The sequence below is a fragment of the Thermobia domestica genome, chromosome 4 (genome assembly GCF_964235325.1).
Source record: "Thermobia domestica chromosome 4, izTheDome1.hap1.1, whole genome shotgun sequence".
NCBI classification, from domain to species: domain Eukaryota; kingdom Metazoa; phylum Arthropoda; class Insecta; order Zygentoma; family Lepismatidae; genus Thermobia; species Thermobia domestica.
This window is the reverse complement of record NC_137457.1, coordinates 260,170,528-260,188,257: the sequence shown is the minus strand read 5'-3', so window position 1 is coordinate 260,188,257 and position 17,730 is coordinate 260,170,528. Positions and strand designations below refer to the sequence as shown.

Genomic DNA, 17,730 nt, shown 5'->3' with positions numbered 1-17,730 from the left:
TCAAACAAAATGTTAGAAACAACCAGGAAAACTAACATTTATATACAAATATTCAGATCATGTCTTGCCCCCTCACTTTTAACGTCCAACCGCCGCCACTGGTATTTGGGAAATTAACTCTTTATTCAAGACTGTAAAGTACTGTACTTCTACTACTCTTATTACTACTACTACTGCTACTGTTATTATTATTATTATTATTATTATTATTATTATTATTATTATTATTATTATTATTATTATTATTATTATTATTACTACTACTACTACTACTACTACTTCTACTACAACTGCTACGAGCGTCAGAGTTGACATGTCTGGTGGTACATACTTTACAATCTAAGTACAGAAAAAATCGAAGAAATACTAGTTATTATGGCCAGTCTGCGTAGTCTGGCCAGTAGAATGCATTCACATCTGGTGCTAGATTTCGTCGGATCGATCCCTCCTCGTGTTATGTGAGCTTTGTGGTGGACAAACATCGTGAGCGTGGGAGTTTTTGGATTAGCCCGTTTTCGTCCACTGTCTTCATTCCACCAATTCATCCATCATCATCCATACGTCTTGAGCCGTAATTGCCTAAAGAACATATGAGAAAGTCAAGTCCTTGACCTACTAATTAGAATTTGTTCCGCTACCATTAGACCACGGAGACCGAAACCTTGAACTGGCGTGTTCATAAGATTAGCGCAATTTGTAGTAATGTTCAATTAGTACGGCAGATTCCAAATCATATTACATGTTCCTGTATTCTTTATAATTCGATGCTACAATAATAATAACAAAAAACAATGATCAAATAAATCACCCAGACCACAGGATCGATGAAGTGTTCCTGGAACGGTGCGTAACAAGTAAATAACAGAGCTATATGACGGAATGCGAGGCAGTAAATCAAAACAAAATCCACACATATCATTGTTGATCAAAAAATACCTCAAAAGTCCCCTGAATGAAAAATGTATAGATATCAGCTATCAAAAATGCCTCTTAACATCACATATAATAGAAGGGATAGTTGATATTAAGAAAATGATAATATAAGGTTTCCTAAGAAACCAATAGTGCAAAATGAACATCGCTTTACTGTATGTCCTTGTACGCATCGAATAGCACGGAAACAGATTCAACAGTTTCAGGCTTTAGAGCATTTCTCCGTTCCTGAGTACTAAAATCTCTTTCAGTAGACGCACTAGAAGCAGGGATGACGAGATACTGACGCGTTAATTTACACAATTTTGGTAATGTTTGTTCTTGTTGCTTCCACCACTGCAGTATATCTAGTTCTCTTACACATGATGACATGTTGAGGTAGATGTCTACTTCATCATCAAATTCACCAGAGACTGAATGTCTATCTTCCCAATCCATTAGTTTATTCTTCTTGGTAGGTGGTTCCAAGTTATGCCAACTAGCCCCAGGAGACGATGGTGAGAAATAAATGAAATAGTGGAGTAAATAAAGTGGAAGGAAACAGGAGAACGCCGCGAACCCCCCACACGGTGTTTGTCCACCACAAAGTTCACTTGGCGAGAGCTCGGATCAAACCAGGGACCCCATACACCAGAGGTGAACGCTCAACCACTGAGCCACCGTTCCAGGAACACCTAATCGACCCTGGCGATTTGGTGATTTATTTGATCATTATATTTTGTTATATTTGTAGCATCATACTATAAACAATACATGAACATGTAACACCATTCGATATTTGCCTTGCTAATTGAACATTACTACAAATTGCACTGATCTTATGAGCACGCCAGTTTATGGTTTTGCCCTCCGTGGTCCAATGGTAGCGTACCAAATTCTACTTACTAGGTCAAGTACTTGACTTTACCATACGTTCTTTAGGTAACTACGGCTCAGGCTGAATGGATGATGATGGGATGAATTGGTGGAAAGAAAACAGTGGGAGGAAGCGGGACCACCCCAGAAACTCCCATGCACACGATGTTTGTCCACAACAAAGCTCACATAGCATGAGCAGGGATTGATCCTACGACCTCTAGCACCAGATGTGAGTGTTTTTTCTATTGAGCCACTATTCTCCCTCGTAGATCAAGCATCGGTTCACATTCTACGCAGACCGGCCATAATAACTAGCATTTCTCAATTTTATTCTGTACTTAGAAGGTAAATTCGGTACCACTAGACATGTCAACTCTGACGCGAAGTCGTAGCACTTGTAGTAGTATTAGCAGTGGTCGTAGTAGTAATAGTAGAAGTAGTAATAGTAGTAGTAGAAGTAGTAATAGTAATAGTATTACCAGTACATCAAAGTCTTGAATAAAGAGTCAGTTTCCCAAACACATTACGGTTAACATAGGCTGACAGTAAGACCGTACAAACACGGAAAAATAGAGGTAGTGGAGGACATTAAAAAAACAAATAGGCTGACAACATTAGTTTCCGAACCGTCTTTCAGAGTATCGGGCCGGTTCGGCCCGAAATGTGCCCGGCCCGGTTAGGGCCCGGTCCAGTTTGATATTACTTGAAACGGGTCGGGCCGGGCACCGGGCCGAACCGGGCGCGCCCGGCCCGTGCAGGGCTCTGCTCTGGATATGAATTTAATTGAAATGTCATGTTCTCCATTATACTAGCTTTGCCTATTATATACTATAATTAAATAATAAACTTACCGCTGAGCAAAGCACGTCACTTTTATTATAAAACCAATACCTTGTGACAATTTCACCATATAAATACTTCGCTTCATCAGTGTCTGAAGAAGCCAAAAGAAGGTAGATATTGTTTGATGCAGCCAAGTGTTTAGTTGGCGAAATTGTCACAAGGTATTAGTTTTATAATGCTAGCTGGAGTAAGAGAATATATTATATCCATTTAATTGGTAATGCAATCAATAGACGGTAGCGCTTGTATTTCTTATATTTGCTTAGGATTGGCGCTCACCTGAGGAACATAGGAATAATTAAAGAGGCATTAGGAATATTTAGCCCGCCTCTAGAATACCGTTGGACTACAAGCTGAAACAGTGACCATTTAAAAGAAACACACACAAGAGTAAGGATATACAGTGACTCGAAAAAGTATTCGTACAGTTACTATTATTTAAGAATGAACAACTGTTTACGATTGTTTAACGAGTAAATTAAGTTGAGATGATATATCTCATATATCTGAACCCTATGCATATACATCAACACTATCTTTCACCATTAGTTCATTAGTTGCGCCACCTATTCAGTGTAGTTTGCTGGTTTCACGTCTTACTCCTGTCGAAAAAGAATTGGTACACTGTAAGTTTGTTCGTAGTAAAGATGCCTACCAAACACTGTTAACGTGATTATTGTACTTCAAAAGATTGTCGACAGAAGTATCAACCTATTTCCCGGTCTCCGTTCACCACAAACACTTAGTAAAAGGTAAGATAGGGCATAAAGGTACAGAAGCAACAGAGGATGAAAGAAAAATTTTCTTCGGGGTTCACAATTAGACTAAATCGGTGTTTGAAATATCTATAATCATGGAACGACTTCCTTCAATGGTACAGTTGATATTAGATAGATTCAATGTTACGAAGTCAATTAACAACGAACGTAGAAGTGGTCACCCAGAAGAACCATGAAACAGATACAAGAAGTACTAACAAAATTAATCCAAAGATAAGTGCCCTCAGATTGTGAATGAACTGTAGAGACGACGAGTAAAGGTAACATTGGCTACAGTGAAGAATGCGTCGAAAACAGCATGCTATAATTGCCGTAACTCAAGAAACAAAACTTGGGCGTTTAACAGTAATCGCAAGAAGGGCCTAGCATTCGCTCTTAAGGGCGTAAATAAGCACTTTGACATTTGAAACAAAGTTATTTTCATCGACGAGAGTTAAGTACAACTTGTTTGGGCCAAATGGGAGGAAAACTATGTGAAGAATGAAGAGAACAGAGATTGATCTCCAAAATCGTATTCCCATAGTAGAACATGCTGGATGGTCTATCCTTGTTTAGCGGTCAAAAAGTGCTATTGATGTTGGGAATTTTTGTTTTGTAGAAGAAACGATGTACCAATGGAACTATATCAATATTTTAAGTAGCAATCTTCGGCAAAGAACTACAAAAATGGGTTCAATAATGACTTCGTATTTTTGCACGATAAGGATCCAAAACGTATCACACATAATACTAGGATATGGGTACTAATAATGTACTAAATAAGTTCATATACACACGTAGTGACACTAGACATCAATCCCATAGTACTTATGGTAAGTTTTTGACAAAAGAGTAAAATACAGTGTTATTCCTAAGCAGTTATCGCAGTTATTAAAAATCATTTATTGGAAGAATGTGACAATATTTCACCTAAAAATATAGCAAACGTAGCCGTTCCCATTAATTGAAGACTTCAGGCAATTATAGCTGCTGAAAGAACCCTACAAAATCAACTGAAAATTGACGTTATTATTATTTTCTTCAATATATCAACTGTACGAATACTTTTTCCATGTACAATTTTAGAATTATTTTGTTTTTATTTTTTGATACAAAGAAAAGTACATTTTTATTTAAAAATCACTTCTTTAATATCTTTATAGATGTATACACTAATACGCATAATTTTATCACCCACTTTAGTTCCTTGATATGAATAGTGCCATTGAAATTATACGAAACCTGGAACTGTACGAATACTTTTTCGAGTCACCGTTGGATATAGTTGAAAAGTTAAAAACAGAGATTAAGAGGGAATTCAACTATCTATATGTATATAATCTTATTCAGGTGGCTACAGGATTGCTTATGAGATCAGTCGCGAGCCTCTGAAAAGAGATTTTCTCCTGTCCGACGTATCAAAACATGGCTAACGACATAATGATAAATATGATTGATTTTTGAAATAGGCTCTTTTTAGCATTGAAACACATTGTTAAGCATACTGTCAATGCAATGGCAATGACAGTGGGGGTAATTTTTTTGTTGCAATTTTCACGAGTAAAGGATCATGCTCCCAATCCAGCAAAATATCCTAGTCACGCCAACGCTCAGCAGCCAATCAGAGCGTGTAAAATAACATATTCATCATGAGTACCGGTAAAATTTTTCCCAGAAAAGAAAATACTGGTTGTAGTCAATGATAATTTCAGCAGGTTCCCCCTGGGGCCGGAAAGGACTAAATAAACAACGGGCAATCGGAGAAATGCTCGGGGGAATTTTGTAGCACAGGATAAAGTTTTTCGCGTCGAGCCATCTCCTGAAATCATCACCAGGTTTAGTAATTGGGACGATAATAATCTTCTTAATTATGTTTCCAGGAAAATATGGATTTACACAAACACTCCTCGTGGTATATTGTTTTGTCGAATATAAAAGATTCAAAGTACATATTAAATCAAGTAAAAATTCACCGAGAAGGACGGCTATACGTTGTGAAAATGAACTCTACAGCTATTGTTGGGGTTCATAAAGTAACCAATGATCCTATTATGAGTCTGGAAGTGTGGACTGATAAAGGATGGACAACTCCAACTAATCTCCGAGGAATCAATTTAAGAGCTGCAGTTCTTGATGTAAGTTTTTCTTGTTTATTTTTTTTAGGGATTAAGAATAAGATCACTAAGTAAATATTAGTACGTTCGTTAATTTGTTGAACAACAATATCATTTTATTTTAATTTCGCTATGTCTCGGATATACACCCCTGTATTGATCAAGTATAACCTAGTTTATAGGTTTTTCCTTCGGCTCTTCCGAGCTTCTTAAGATGTAAGTAAAAACAAATTAAGAAGAAATAATAAAGAAACTAAGTTTACTTGATGGATAACCATAAGAAATGTTATAAAATGCAGTACGGTAAAGTATAACTACTTCTGGGCCACCCTGAGGGTGTAACATAAATGCATGGCCAAAAATGACAAGGTGATTGCGGATATCCAAATAAGTAAAAATGTTCCTATAAGCATGGATACGATGCTGCTTCGTTTCCGAGATACAGGCTGTTCAAATGTCGAGTTCTTCCAATGGCTAACTATGGGAAATTGAATGGAAATGTTCAATATTACAGAAAAAATACAATCAAGTAGAATTATGCCTGTGCAAATACATGTACACTAACCTAAAGAATGAAACTAATCAACATTTGAGGTCATTGGGTTGACAGTGTTGCCAATTTGGTACAAAGTGTTATGTTTTCAAATAGCACTAGAGATCCACATGTTAGCATATGATTGCTAACATCAACAGGTTCTTAATCATGGGGAAGATTTTGCTTCGTTTTCGAAAGACAAGCGACCAAGTGTGAAGTCAATTAACGGCTCACAATAGTAAACAACGATTCATAGATCACAACTATTGCATATTTCCAAAGATACTTAATTGAGAAAGGTATTCGATGGAGGCCACAGCGTTCGTTTATGCCCTATAAACTTCGGAAGACAGTGCACCATGTTTAGGAACGTTTTGATGTCAGCAATCATATGCTAAAGTGTGGACGTCTAGTGCTATTTGAAAACCTAACAGTTTGTACTAGGTTGGCAATACTGATAACCCAATAACCTCAAATGTTGATTAGTTTCATTCTCTAGGTTAGTGTAAATGTATTTGCACAGGCATAATTACACTTGATTGTATTATTCCTGTAATATTGAACATTTCCATTCACTTTCCCATAGTGAGCCATTGGAGGTACTTGACATTTGAACATTCTGTATATCGGAAACGAAGCGGCGTTGGACCCATGTTTATAGGAACATTTTTACTTAATTGGATGTCCGCAATCACTGTCACATTTGATCATGCATTTATGTTATACCCTGTATATAAAGTCCAGGGTTTCCGGATATAAAAAGAAAGAACATTACCACCACACTCAACGGTTTATCCAGCTTCTGTGTGACTTTATCTTCCGTTTTTCTCCGTTAACCAGGGGCGGACTGGCCCACCCTGCTACCCTGCAAATGCAGGGTGGGCCCCCCAAACAGGTGGGCCCCCTCCACCAATTTTAATAAGATGTGCTCCATTAAACCTACCAGCATCAAAAATATGGCAGGGCAACTCCCGCAAACTTGTGTTTTGCATTAAAAAAAGACGTAAAGTTAAACTTTCATGAACAGACCTTATTCTTCTTCACGTTTATTGCCTTGAAAAGGTTCCGTCTATGGCACAATCAGGCCCTAAAACATTGCGGGGTTTGTGATACAGCAGCTGTTAAAAACGAGCACGTTAACTGCTACTTTTTAAAATATAAGAAACACAGTAGATTTCAGGCTGTTATTGGATTGGGATACCATTGCTTACTCCGGTCCATTTACAAGCCGGCGAGTGGCGATGTTTTAAAGAAACAATAGTTTCGTAGATATTGTTATTATGGAAAGTGGAGGTGGAGCCGGAACGCTTTTGAACTGCATTGTCCTCAGACCAAGCTTCGAAGAAAGAAATCGGATCTGGCTTCATTGCTTTTTTTTTTTTTTTTTTTTTTTTCAGTGAGATAAAGCGAAAAGAAATTAGTCGCCACAATCAACGATTGTTTTATACAAACCTCAAACAATTACTATGAAGTTGCTGCCCTCGGCTCGTGTTTCATTTGTATATTACATCGAAGAGCAAATCCGATAGCAGCAATTCAATTATTAGAACACCAGTTACGTGTCGTTTGTCGTGGAAGACAGATGTGGTTGTGTCAGTATGGATGGTAGGAGTGATTGTAAGATTACTGTAAAGAAAAATATAAAAGTGGTGCTAAAAAGCGAGAACACAAACGAAGATGTGATTTACAAAAAGCTGCATCTGACCCAAAACAACGTAGGCTATTTGAATCTGCGAAGCCCCAAGAAACAAATGAGCGTGATGTGACTCATTCGAGTACTGCAGGACAGTTGTCAGGTATTTCTTTTTCTGTCTAAGTTGTTGATAAATTATAATGTCTACACCACGTCTTTGGATGATTTCAGTCAATTGTAGCTTATCTTTTATGGCTATTTTTACTTGAAATTACACAACTTTAACAGACGAATACGAAATTAACTGAACTGTTTGCTGCCGCGTAGTGCTTTCAAACGGGTCAGATCAGGCTTTCATGGATCAGGGGTCGAGTCAAGGGGTCGGCTCGGGTCAACTTTCTTGTGCGCCTTTTCGGTCAAATCCTTCTCGGGTCGAGAGGGTCGGGTCGAGTTGAACGTCGACCCGACCTGACTCATGACCCGAATAGGTTTTAGCCGAAACGACGAAGAAAGTTGACCCGAGCCGACCCGTGGCTAGAGCAGCCCTGACCCGACCTGTGACCCAAGGAGGTTCGACTCGAGCCCTGACCCGATGAAAACTGACCTCACCCGTTTGAGAGCACTGGCTGCCGGCACTGGGCTCAGTAAGCGTTGGTGTTTTCTTCTAAAAGTGCTGAACACTTATGCTGTCAGTCAAATCAGTGTGTATATCGTGTAAATGTTAACTTCCCTTTAGTTATTTATACTTAATTTAAAATAAAAGTGCAGTAAAATGTAAAAATTATTTGTGATGTGCAAAATAAGTATTCACATGAAAAGAGAAGTTGGGGCCAGCCGAGAAATGGGCGGACTACACTAGACGATAGAAGATATCTAATCTTTCTGCGACATGAAGATATGATATTATGACTTACTTATGTCAAGGAAAATCTTGCGTTTCGAAATCTATCGCAAATTTACCTCCAATCGCATTTTTTGTGTTGCATTGAAGCCACAAAGTTACAGCTTTTTCAAGTTTCCAACACTGACGCCATGTCTGTTGTCTCACCTGACACGCTTCGGAGGGGGGAGTTGTCTGCTAAGAGCGGGGCATACTTCCTCGAGATTATACAGCAATATTTAGACGATTTGTGTATGTGGGTTACAACATTTTCTTTTTGCCAAATTTTATGGGTTCAAAGATGGACTTTTATATGTAATACATATGAAGAATGCCAAGTACATTTTTTACATTTTTATACAGTAGGCTCTCATTTCAGTTTAGCAGGGTGGGCCCTATGGTGGCCAGTCCGCCCCTGCCGTTAACAGTACTAGGAGTAGTAGTGTCGCAAGTACGGCGTGTACAGAACGCAGGGGGTCTTATACAGAATCATTTTGACGTATGATTAGCGTCATACTAAAGGTCTGAATACTGCAGGAAACATATGTTAGTCGAACTCTTTAGTATGTCACTAATCACGCGTCAGAACGATTCTGCAGAAGGTCTAAGTTGTTTTACGTCCTTAAATTTCACAGAATGTCATTCAGTAGCGACAATGATCAATGCTTTAGTAAAAAATATTACAAAGAGACATTTATATACAAAACAATTATTGAATGGTAGGGGAATAAGTAATACTAGATTTTTTTGTATGGATTTAATAATTATGATCGTCTTCATTTTAGGATTCACCATATTCCTACGTAGAAGATGAAAGAACAGTTGGTTACGTGGGAGATATTTTTCATACTCTTTCAGAAATAATGAATTTCTCGTAAGTACTTGTAATATTTTTGTTGTCCTATAAAAACTTTTGTACCTAGGACCTAAGTTTGTCTCACTATTCATGCATTAGTCTTTGAAATAAGGAATACTTTCACGTTGGAAAAAAAATAGAGCTGTCATATGGATGGGTTATCATACAAGTCGTTGTTTTAGAATTTAGCGGCCCTTTTCAGTGCCATGGACTTACGTGGGATCTGAATCCAATAAACTTTTACCAGAGGAGTACAAGGCGTTTCGGTACAAGTGACATTGATATAATAGGAGATATCATAGGATAGTATTTTCTTAAGGATGATTTTACATACAATTATAAATGCAAAGTTAAATATGCAGAGTTGAGGTAAATATTAAATAGAGGAGTAAGTTTAAAGATACATAATTGAGGTTGACTTTAAATGTTCAGTAGACAAACGACGGAAGCAATTTGAATGTTAATATTGGAAAATGGATATCAATATGTTTAGATCAGTTGAAACGCATAACACTTACAAACTATAGTTTCATATCTAATAGATTTCCTGAAGATCGAAATAGCGAAAAATAAGTGAAAACTATCTTTAAAATTATTTGTTAAAATTTCCCAGAAATTTGAAAATATGGTTATCTTAGATTTTGTTATACATGTAGCGTTATTAAAGAGCGATGCTATTTTGGGATTTTTTCCGTTACAAAGATATATTTACATATTTATGGGATCATTATAATCCTGAAGATTCTGATAAGAGAGGGTAGAATTATTACGCAATTCATACATATATGGTTATTAATGGGTAGTGTTGGTAGGATGGGTGGGGCTGCTGCTACAGATTCTGTTATCATAGAGTTTGAACTAGCTGTTATCATACCCACGAAAACTAGGTACTATTACACGAACGGCACTATTATACATGTGTGGCTATCAAAAGGCGGTATTTTCATATGCATGTGCCTGTTACAAAGATCACTAGAAATTTATATTACTTAGAAGTTTGTGACAATCGATTTCTGAGAATTCTTGGAATTGAATTTATTATTTAGTTATTATTATTTTTCGCTGATGTATTTCTTTTTGGCAAAAGTTTTCTCCCGAAAGTAGGATTGGTGGTTGTCTTGATGTATCACTCGGGAGCATTGCATCTGAACTTTCATACTTACATAAATTAATGTCTCTTTATCAGAGAGGCATGTAACCTTCATCTTATACGAATTCGTGCCTTTTCAACGGAAAGGCATATATTTTGATGAATCCCTAGAGTTCATCCACATACTGTATATCATCAACACAAGCTATTAACATTTTATCACTGTTGTTTGTAAACACTACAAGTACGAGTAAATTATCTTTCCCGACGAAACACATGATTGTAATAAATTGGTCATATTATAAAGAGTAAATTAAGTTTTTCTCTGTCAAAAATCTTTGGTCGCCGATTAGGAAGAGCGGTGATCAGCATAAAAGGGTTTGGAATACAGTGTTCTTATGAAACTATAATTCAATTCAAGCGAAAAGCGGTCGTAATGAAGGGTGTGTGATAATTGAGAAGAATTTCACTGTATTACACAGCAGTCGTTTCCAGCTAAAATTAGCGATGGATGACATCACTGCATGGGCTAATGCATGGAGTACAGCAAGGGAGAAATAAATGGAGCCAAGCACGAGAGGGTTGAGACGGAAGAAAAATTAGAGAAGTTTTGCCGGTATATAAATAATTATGCGCATTTTGTAACTAAATAATCATAGACCCTGACATCTTGTTTAGCTTACATCAGTGCCTCTATAATACCACGTTTATCGTTTGCTACTCGTATTACGCAGTCTAATTTACTGAAAATGGGAGAACCGAACCTTAAGTCAGAGCGAAATTATAGCTGTTATAAAGTAAAAATCATAAATTCATGTCTGATGTGTGTAGAGATGCAAAAAAAGCCGGCTTTTTTGAATCGATGTTTTTTTTTTTACATAAAAAGCCGGCTTTTTTGAAAAAAAAAAAACGAGAATTTTGGAAATTTTGGCTTTTTTCATTTTCACGATTTTTCTATCTAAATAGCTTTCTTATAGTATATTCTATAGTCAGATAAGAATTCCATGACCTAAATGCCATATTTCGCTCTAAAATTCACCATCAAGATGGATGGAGCACATGTTTTACGAATTAAAGCTAACATGGAGAATGTAGTGTTTGAGAGCAATTTTAGAGGCTATTTAACTTTATTTTAACTTTTGAGTTATCGACATTTTTTTACTTCTGTATATCATTTTAGTTTGTCATCCGTGTTTCATTTTTAAGAGCTTAGTACCCTAGCTTCTAGCGCAAAAGTTAAACTTACGTTTTCTATATATCCGTCAAAGCGTACATTTTTCAATATATCCGTCAAACCGTACTTCCACATTTCTGTTATACTGTAGCTGTGCAATGATTTAGCAATAATTTTCCGAATACAAACTTGAATACCAATTTATACAAATAATCAGTAGTGGATTTAGAATCGTACTTTGGGACGGGTTTCTCTGATTGTGTGTCGTTTTCTAAAATGTCCTAATTTTATTTGGGAGGAGCTTGAAGTTTATGAGTACAGGCATAACTAATACTGTATTTTGTTTCGTTTATATATTTAGAGATAATCTTCTGGATACAACTTTGAAGATCATTTTGTACTGAGAATCAGTGGCGTATTTAGAAAAGTATTTTGGGAGGTTTTTTTTTTTTTTTTTTTTACTAATGTTTAGTTTTTCTAAACATTCGTAATTTTTATTTGACGGGAGCTTAAAGTTTATGAGTAAAGGCATAACTAATAGATATTTTGTTTGTTTTAGACATTCCGTAATTTTGGGGAACAGGCTTCAGTCCGAAAGACCGTCCCCCTAACCTTCGCAAAACCGCCACTGCTGGTAATTAGTAATAATAACGATTTAAAAACAATAAGAAATGAAGTCGACCAACTCACAGTACACGCACTAATTCTACTTCATAGATGGAATGAAGAAAAGCTTTGTCAGAATGGTTGAATGCTGAGTTTAATCCCGGACTTCCCGATAGAAGCGCAAAAGCTCCACTCAGTCATGTTTGTTGTGTAGTTGTATTTATCTTAACTTAAATATATTCCGTAGGCTTTTTTTTTTGTGGTGGTGGGGTGGGGAGGGTTCCATAATGATATGAAGGGTGTGAGCCAAGAACATGGTAACCAACAAATTTTCAATTGCTGAGTTATGCAGCAGCAGATAGACAGCAACGCATACCGCTTCGTTTAATCCTTCATGTATAGTCTTATGTGAAAAATCAGCTTTCCGACTTTTAAAATGGATTGTGCAGCAGAAAATTTCTAATTTCTTAAAATAGTAAAATTGTGGGTTACCATGTTCTTATCTCACACCCTTCATATGTTGAATCCCTCTTGTTAAAAATACAGAAAATTTGAAGACTGAGTAGACCGTGATGGTGCTTATATAAAACTGTAGAATTTCAGGAATATACAAAACCAAAAGCTCTAGATGTGCAGCCTTTAAGTGTATCATATAAATCTAAGTATTTTTCGTGTTTTATTTTAATTTTATTTTGTTCCAAAAAGAGGGTATGGAATATTTTGAAGTAAAAATACTACATAGAATTTTGCTACTTATTTGAGTATTTTTTTAAAGAAGAATTTACTTTTAGGGTTGGCTGGTTTACACCAGCTGTTTTTTTCTTTTTTTAAATAAACAACTGGTTAAAACAAAACAAAAAAATAAATAAAAAGAACGAAACATGCGAATCGTGTGAACTTCATGGTGACGTTTCCACACATCAAACCATCTGCATAAGATTTATTTCCTTTTCACCTTTTAATCAAGGTGTCATATGTTCAATTCTCGGTCGAACCACAACCCTTCTTTCATGTGTAAACAAAGTAGCGGTTCGGATGTAACTTTAAGCGAAAGTCTTCTCCTTGATAACCTCGGTATTACGTAAGGATGTTAAACCTGAACATGCAAAACGAAACTAAATTGTATATTTCTGCATGCCTGAATGCCTGTTGTTTTATAAAGAAGCCAAGTTTTTTTTTTTTTTTTAATATATTGATATAAATTGGCAAAATTTATCGATTACCTACGTAGCTTCCAACATTAGCTTGGATTCTACTTTCAATGATATGTACGTACTAAATTTGTAATTTAATACCTCAGTTTTAGCGTACTGATTATGATACGTTGACCTTCAAATTTTACATGCGAAGCAATAACAGGATTTTTCCGTTATTGTTTTACATTTAGAGTAATGGCGGGATTTTCCCGATGGCTAGGGCGGGAGTTTCTCAATTTAAGAAATGTACTGACCGGACTTCTTTAAGTTTATGTGACCTCTTCCAGCATAACCCCGTTGTTGCATAATAACACCAAGGCGAGACAAACTTATTTCTGTCAATATGTGATATAAATACATAAAGCAAAATATCTACACCCAAAAAACTTGGTTTAAAGAAAAAAAACTAGTTTAAACTCCTCCCCCCCCAAAAAAAACGGGTTTTTGGTATTTGCAAAATCAAGCATGGTTCTAGCCAACCCTGCTTACTTTTGTATGTAGGAGGTTAAAAAAATCTTATTATATACATTGGTTAATCCTTTGGAATTCATAATGTAAATATGTTGAGAAGTAAAACTGTTTGAAATATCTTTTCGAAATTTATGGTTTATTTTCGAGCTTTTATATTGTTATCGGCATCAATCACTAATTAAATGACTTTTTGTGTTATAGAGAAGCGAAACAAAATCTGGTTTATCAATTTAAAGCATATTTTTTTAAAAAGCCCAATATTTCTCAAGCAAAAAAGCGAAGCAGAAAAAAAATAGTTTTTTTTTTTCAAAAAAGCCGTTTTTTCCGAGCCCTTGCATCTCTAGATGTGTGTAGCATACAAATAAATACTTTTTACTTTACCTGTAGGTATTCGATTCAGTATCCAGTAGATACAGTTTATGGTTCATATGAGAACGGGAACTGGAATGGAGCTTTGGCAAGGTTAATGGCAGATGAAGTAGATATTGTGGTAGCTCCCGTGGGTGTTACACGCTTTAGGAGTGATCATGTCGACTTTCCGTTTCCTCTGGATGAAGGAAAGTAAGTATTACATTTGTAAGCATCTTCAAACTCCTTTTTATATTTTAATAAATTAATTTCTGAAGATGTATTTTATCTGGAATACCAAGTGGAATACCATCTGAAATAACAACATAAACTATGCAACTATATACTAGAATCAATAGTACCCCGACCCAGGGGTGCCCATCCCCCCCAAAGCTGATGGCGCACTCCCCCCAAAACTAATAATCTCTTCCCTCCTCAAAACTCAAGTCCTCTAAAAACAATCGCCCAGTGTAGCAGTAGTTTTTATAGTACTAGTAATTGTTATTTTTGTTGTTGTTTTTATTTCCTGTAGTACTGTAGTATTATAGAATGGTTGTAGTAGTAGTAGGGGCAGTAGTAATTATAAAAATGGTATTACTTTTATTAGTAGTCTTGGTAGTGTACAATACTAAATATGTTCTATAAGGATATTGAAGGGTATAAAAACTTCTACACACTGTGTATGGCACAGGTATTCTTTTTTTACAGTTAGTAGTATTATTTTTTCTTTACAAAATATTAATATAATTCCCTTGTACATGAAAAGTAAGACGCAAGTTACAAGTTATTGAGTTTGATACCAAAAGAAAATATCCTCGAAATTAGCCTACAAAAAGAAATGATATCCAACAAAAAGCATTCCTGTAAAAGAGCTAAGTACGAGTGGCCTTAAAAAGAATTGAAATCACAAAAATAGGCCCCAAGTTCTGGTGGACAACAGTTACAAACACTCACTGGCTCACTTCAAATTTAGATTTGAAACTTGGCTGTTGTCTGTATGGTTACCACTAGCTCACAATTATGTCAAACTACTTTATAATTTTCAACAGACAACATAGGCTAGTTTCAAATCTAAATTTGAAAGTGATTCCTTGAGTGTTTGTAACTGTTGTTCACCAGAACTTGGCGCCATCCTTTCATATAGCAACTTGCGCGGTACTTCATTCATAGAGTTTGTAAGCAGGGGGTAGGGGGATTCATTCTCGAGATTAAAAAAAAAAATCGCATCGTGTTCCAATGTTATTCTGACGACAGCAAAATTACTTATTCGACATTAGAGTAAAATTCTTTCCCAATTATTTTATTCCCCCCATTTTTTTTCTCGATGGCACAACTTGCGCCATTCATCCCTCATGTGGGCGGCTCTTCTCTCTTAAAACGAACCAACCTTTTGTTTCATACGGCTACTTGCGCGGTACTTCATTCATCGAGTATCGAAGCAGGGGGTACGGGGTTCACCCCGGAAAATTTTTGAAAATTAGCTTCTCAAAATCGTGTTTTAATGATATTCCGACAGTAAAATTGCTAGTTCGAAAGTAGAGTAAAATCCCCCCCCAAATTTTTCTCAATGGCGCAGCTTGCGCCATACATCCCCCCTGTGAGCGGCCCTGCCCCGACCACACTAAAATCTATAGTACCCCGACCATACTAGTACCCTGACCACATTTTAAATATATTCTGTGAATAATAGACGGGATTTAACATAAATTTAGTTCCCAGTTTCAGCTTTCTGAAACAGTATTTATAATTTCTGTATGTACTGAATCTGTTCACAAACGCTGTATTGTTGGAAGCGGTGCGTCTGTTTCTGCTAGAAATTATGTTTTTCCTATTAAAACGTTAAAATTAGTTTGTCTTGAAAAGAAAACATTAATTAAACATTTCTAACTTAAACTAGAAATACATTCTTACTTAAAATAGGTATTTAATATAGCGAAGCTAGTATGATTTAGTTATTTCTGTTTTGGTTGCACCTCTTTGCACATTTTTCAATGCAATCATCTCTTTGCACGTTTTATTGTTATCACTAATTTTAATTTTAATTTTTTTTACTTTTTCCTCATTTTATTTCTATAATAATTAAATTAGGAAAACCGAGAGTGAGTTATCATTCATTTTAGTGCAATTGGCTGTCAAGGGTAGTAGCAACATCAAACTGACCAATCACAGGTATCACCAATCGGTTGTTTGAGTGCTTCAGTACATACAAATATTTACTTTTTGACAGGATGGGTTGACTGGTTGCTTGATTTGGGCTTCAACGTTCAGTTAGCACCGAGGATATATGAGACGTGGATCTACGGCTCGACGTGAGACTACCATAATTTATCATTGAGAAGCCCCTGTGAACAGTCTCTATATCACTCGTCTCTTATAATCACGATCTTATCAACATGGTCAACACATATAGATCTAAGAAGTGTTACTAATAAGACAATAAATAACCAAGCTACTAAAAAAATGCACACCACGTCACACCGCTTAGCCTCTAGTTGTTTCGCCGCTGAAGATGATATTCATAGTAAAGTTATAAGTACCAGCAAATTTTGGCAGAAGACGCTTCCATGTGCTAACGTCTCTCCGACATCACTCCAGTGACAACTTGTAGCGCCTTTACCAGTAAGCAACCTCAACCAGAAACCACGCTTAAGTTATTTCAGTCATGCTAAATTCTTAAGTCATGCCATTTCTTAAGTTACCATATACCAGTGTCCTGCACACTGGCCCGTCGAAGAGTCGTGAGTGGAGGTGTTCGAACGGAAATCTGCTCTCATGGAACAAAACAGCTTTGTTGATAATTTTAACTCCATTCTTACAAGGCCGAGGTACCTTCGACTTTTATCGAAGAAATGTATGGCTATCTACGGATTATATATGTTAGCTACTTTGAGGATCCCAAATAAACCTTTATTACCTTCCCGTCGGACGTCAGAGAATTTCTAAGATCCCAACCCAGAGACTTTGGAGAAGAAGCTATACTTGAAAAGACGATGCACCAAAAGTCCTCTTCTTGCCGTAGAACATTCACCACCTAAGGATAAGAGACAGAAGAAAAAACCCAACATTTTTACTCATGTAATTGAAAGTGTAGATCTGAAACGCCAGATCAATAAAATTCGACTAGACCTCCTGAGTCAGTACGTCGATTTCCCAAACATAGTGCGCATCAATTCATAAATGGTACTGTGCCGCCTGTACCTAAGTTCTCTGACAGCCCAACTACAGTACAAACTCACTCAGGAGAGAATACAGCTTTTTAACCGTCAACACTTTGTGGAAACATCTCGAATTGCTGTAAGACCCCATCTGTGTGGAAACTGCTTCCAGGAAGGCCATTCTGGTATTATTTCCTTAAATAAGAGTATATGTTGTCGCTATGGGAATCATATCAAAATCAGTGATCACAACCAGTTAATATCAACATCTGTGCTACCT

The 17,730-nt window shown here is 36.5% G+C and overlaps 1 protein-coding gene across 1 annotated transcript in view; it reads left to right on the top strand.

The window, feature by feature from the left end:
• The window catches only part of LOC145684026 (putative glutamate receptor), a 97,839-nt gene that overhangs the window by 50,729 nt on the left and 29,380 nt on the right, over nt 1–17,730 (top strand). The window contains exons 4-6 of the mRNA XM_081755843.1: nt 5,273–5,527; nt 9,340–9,428; nt 14,335–14,508. Coding sequence (XP_081611969.1) covers nt 5,273–5,527; nt 9,340–9,428; nt 14,335–14,508 — 518 coding nt within the window. The remainder of the gene's footprint in view (nt 1–5,272; nt 5,528–9,339; nt 9,429–14,334; nt 14,509–17,730) is intronic.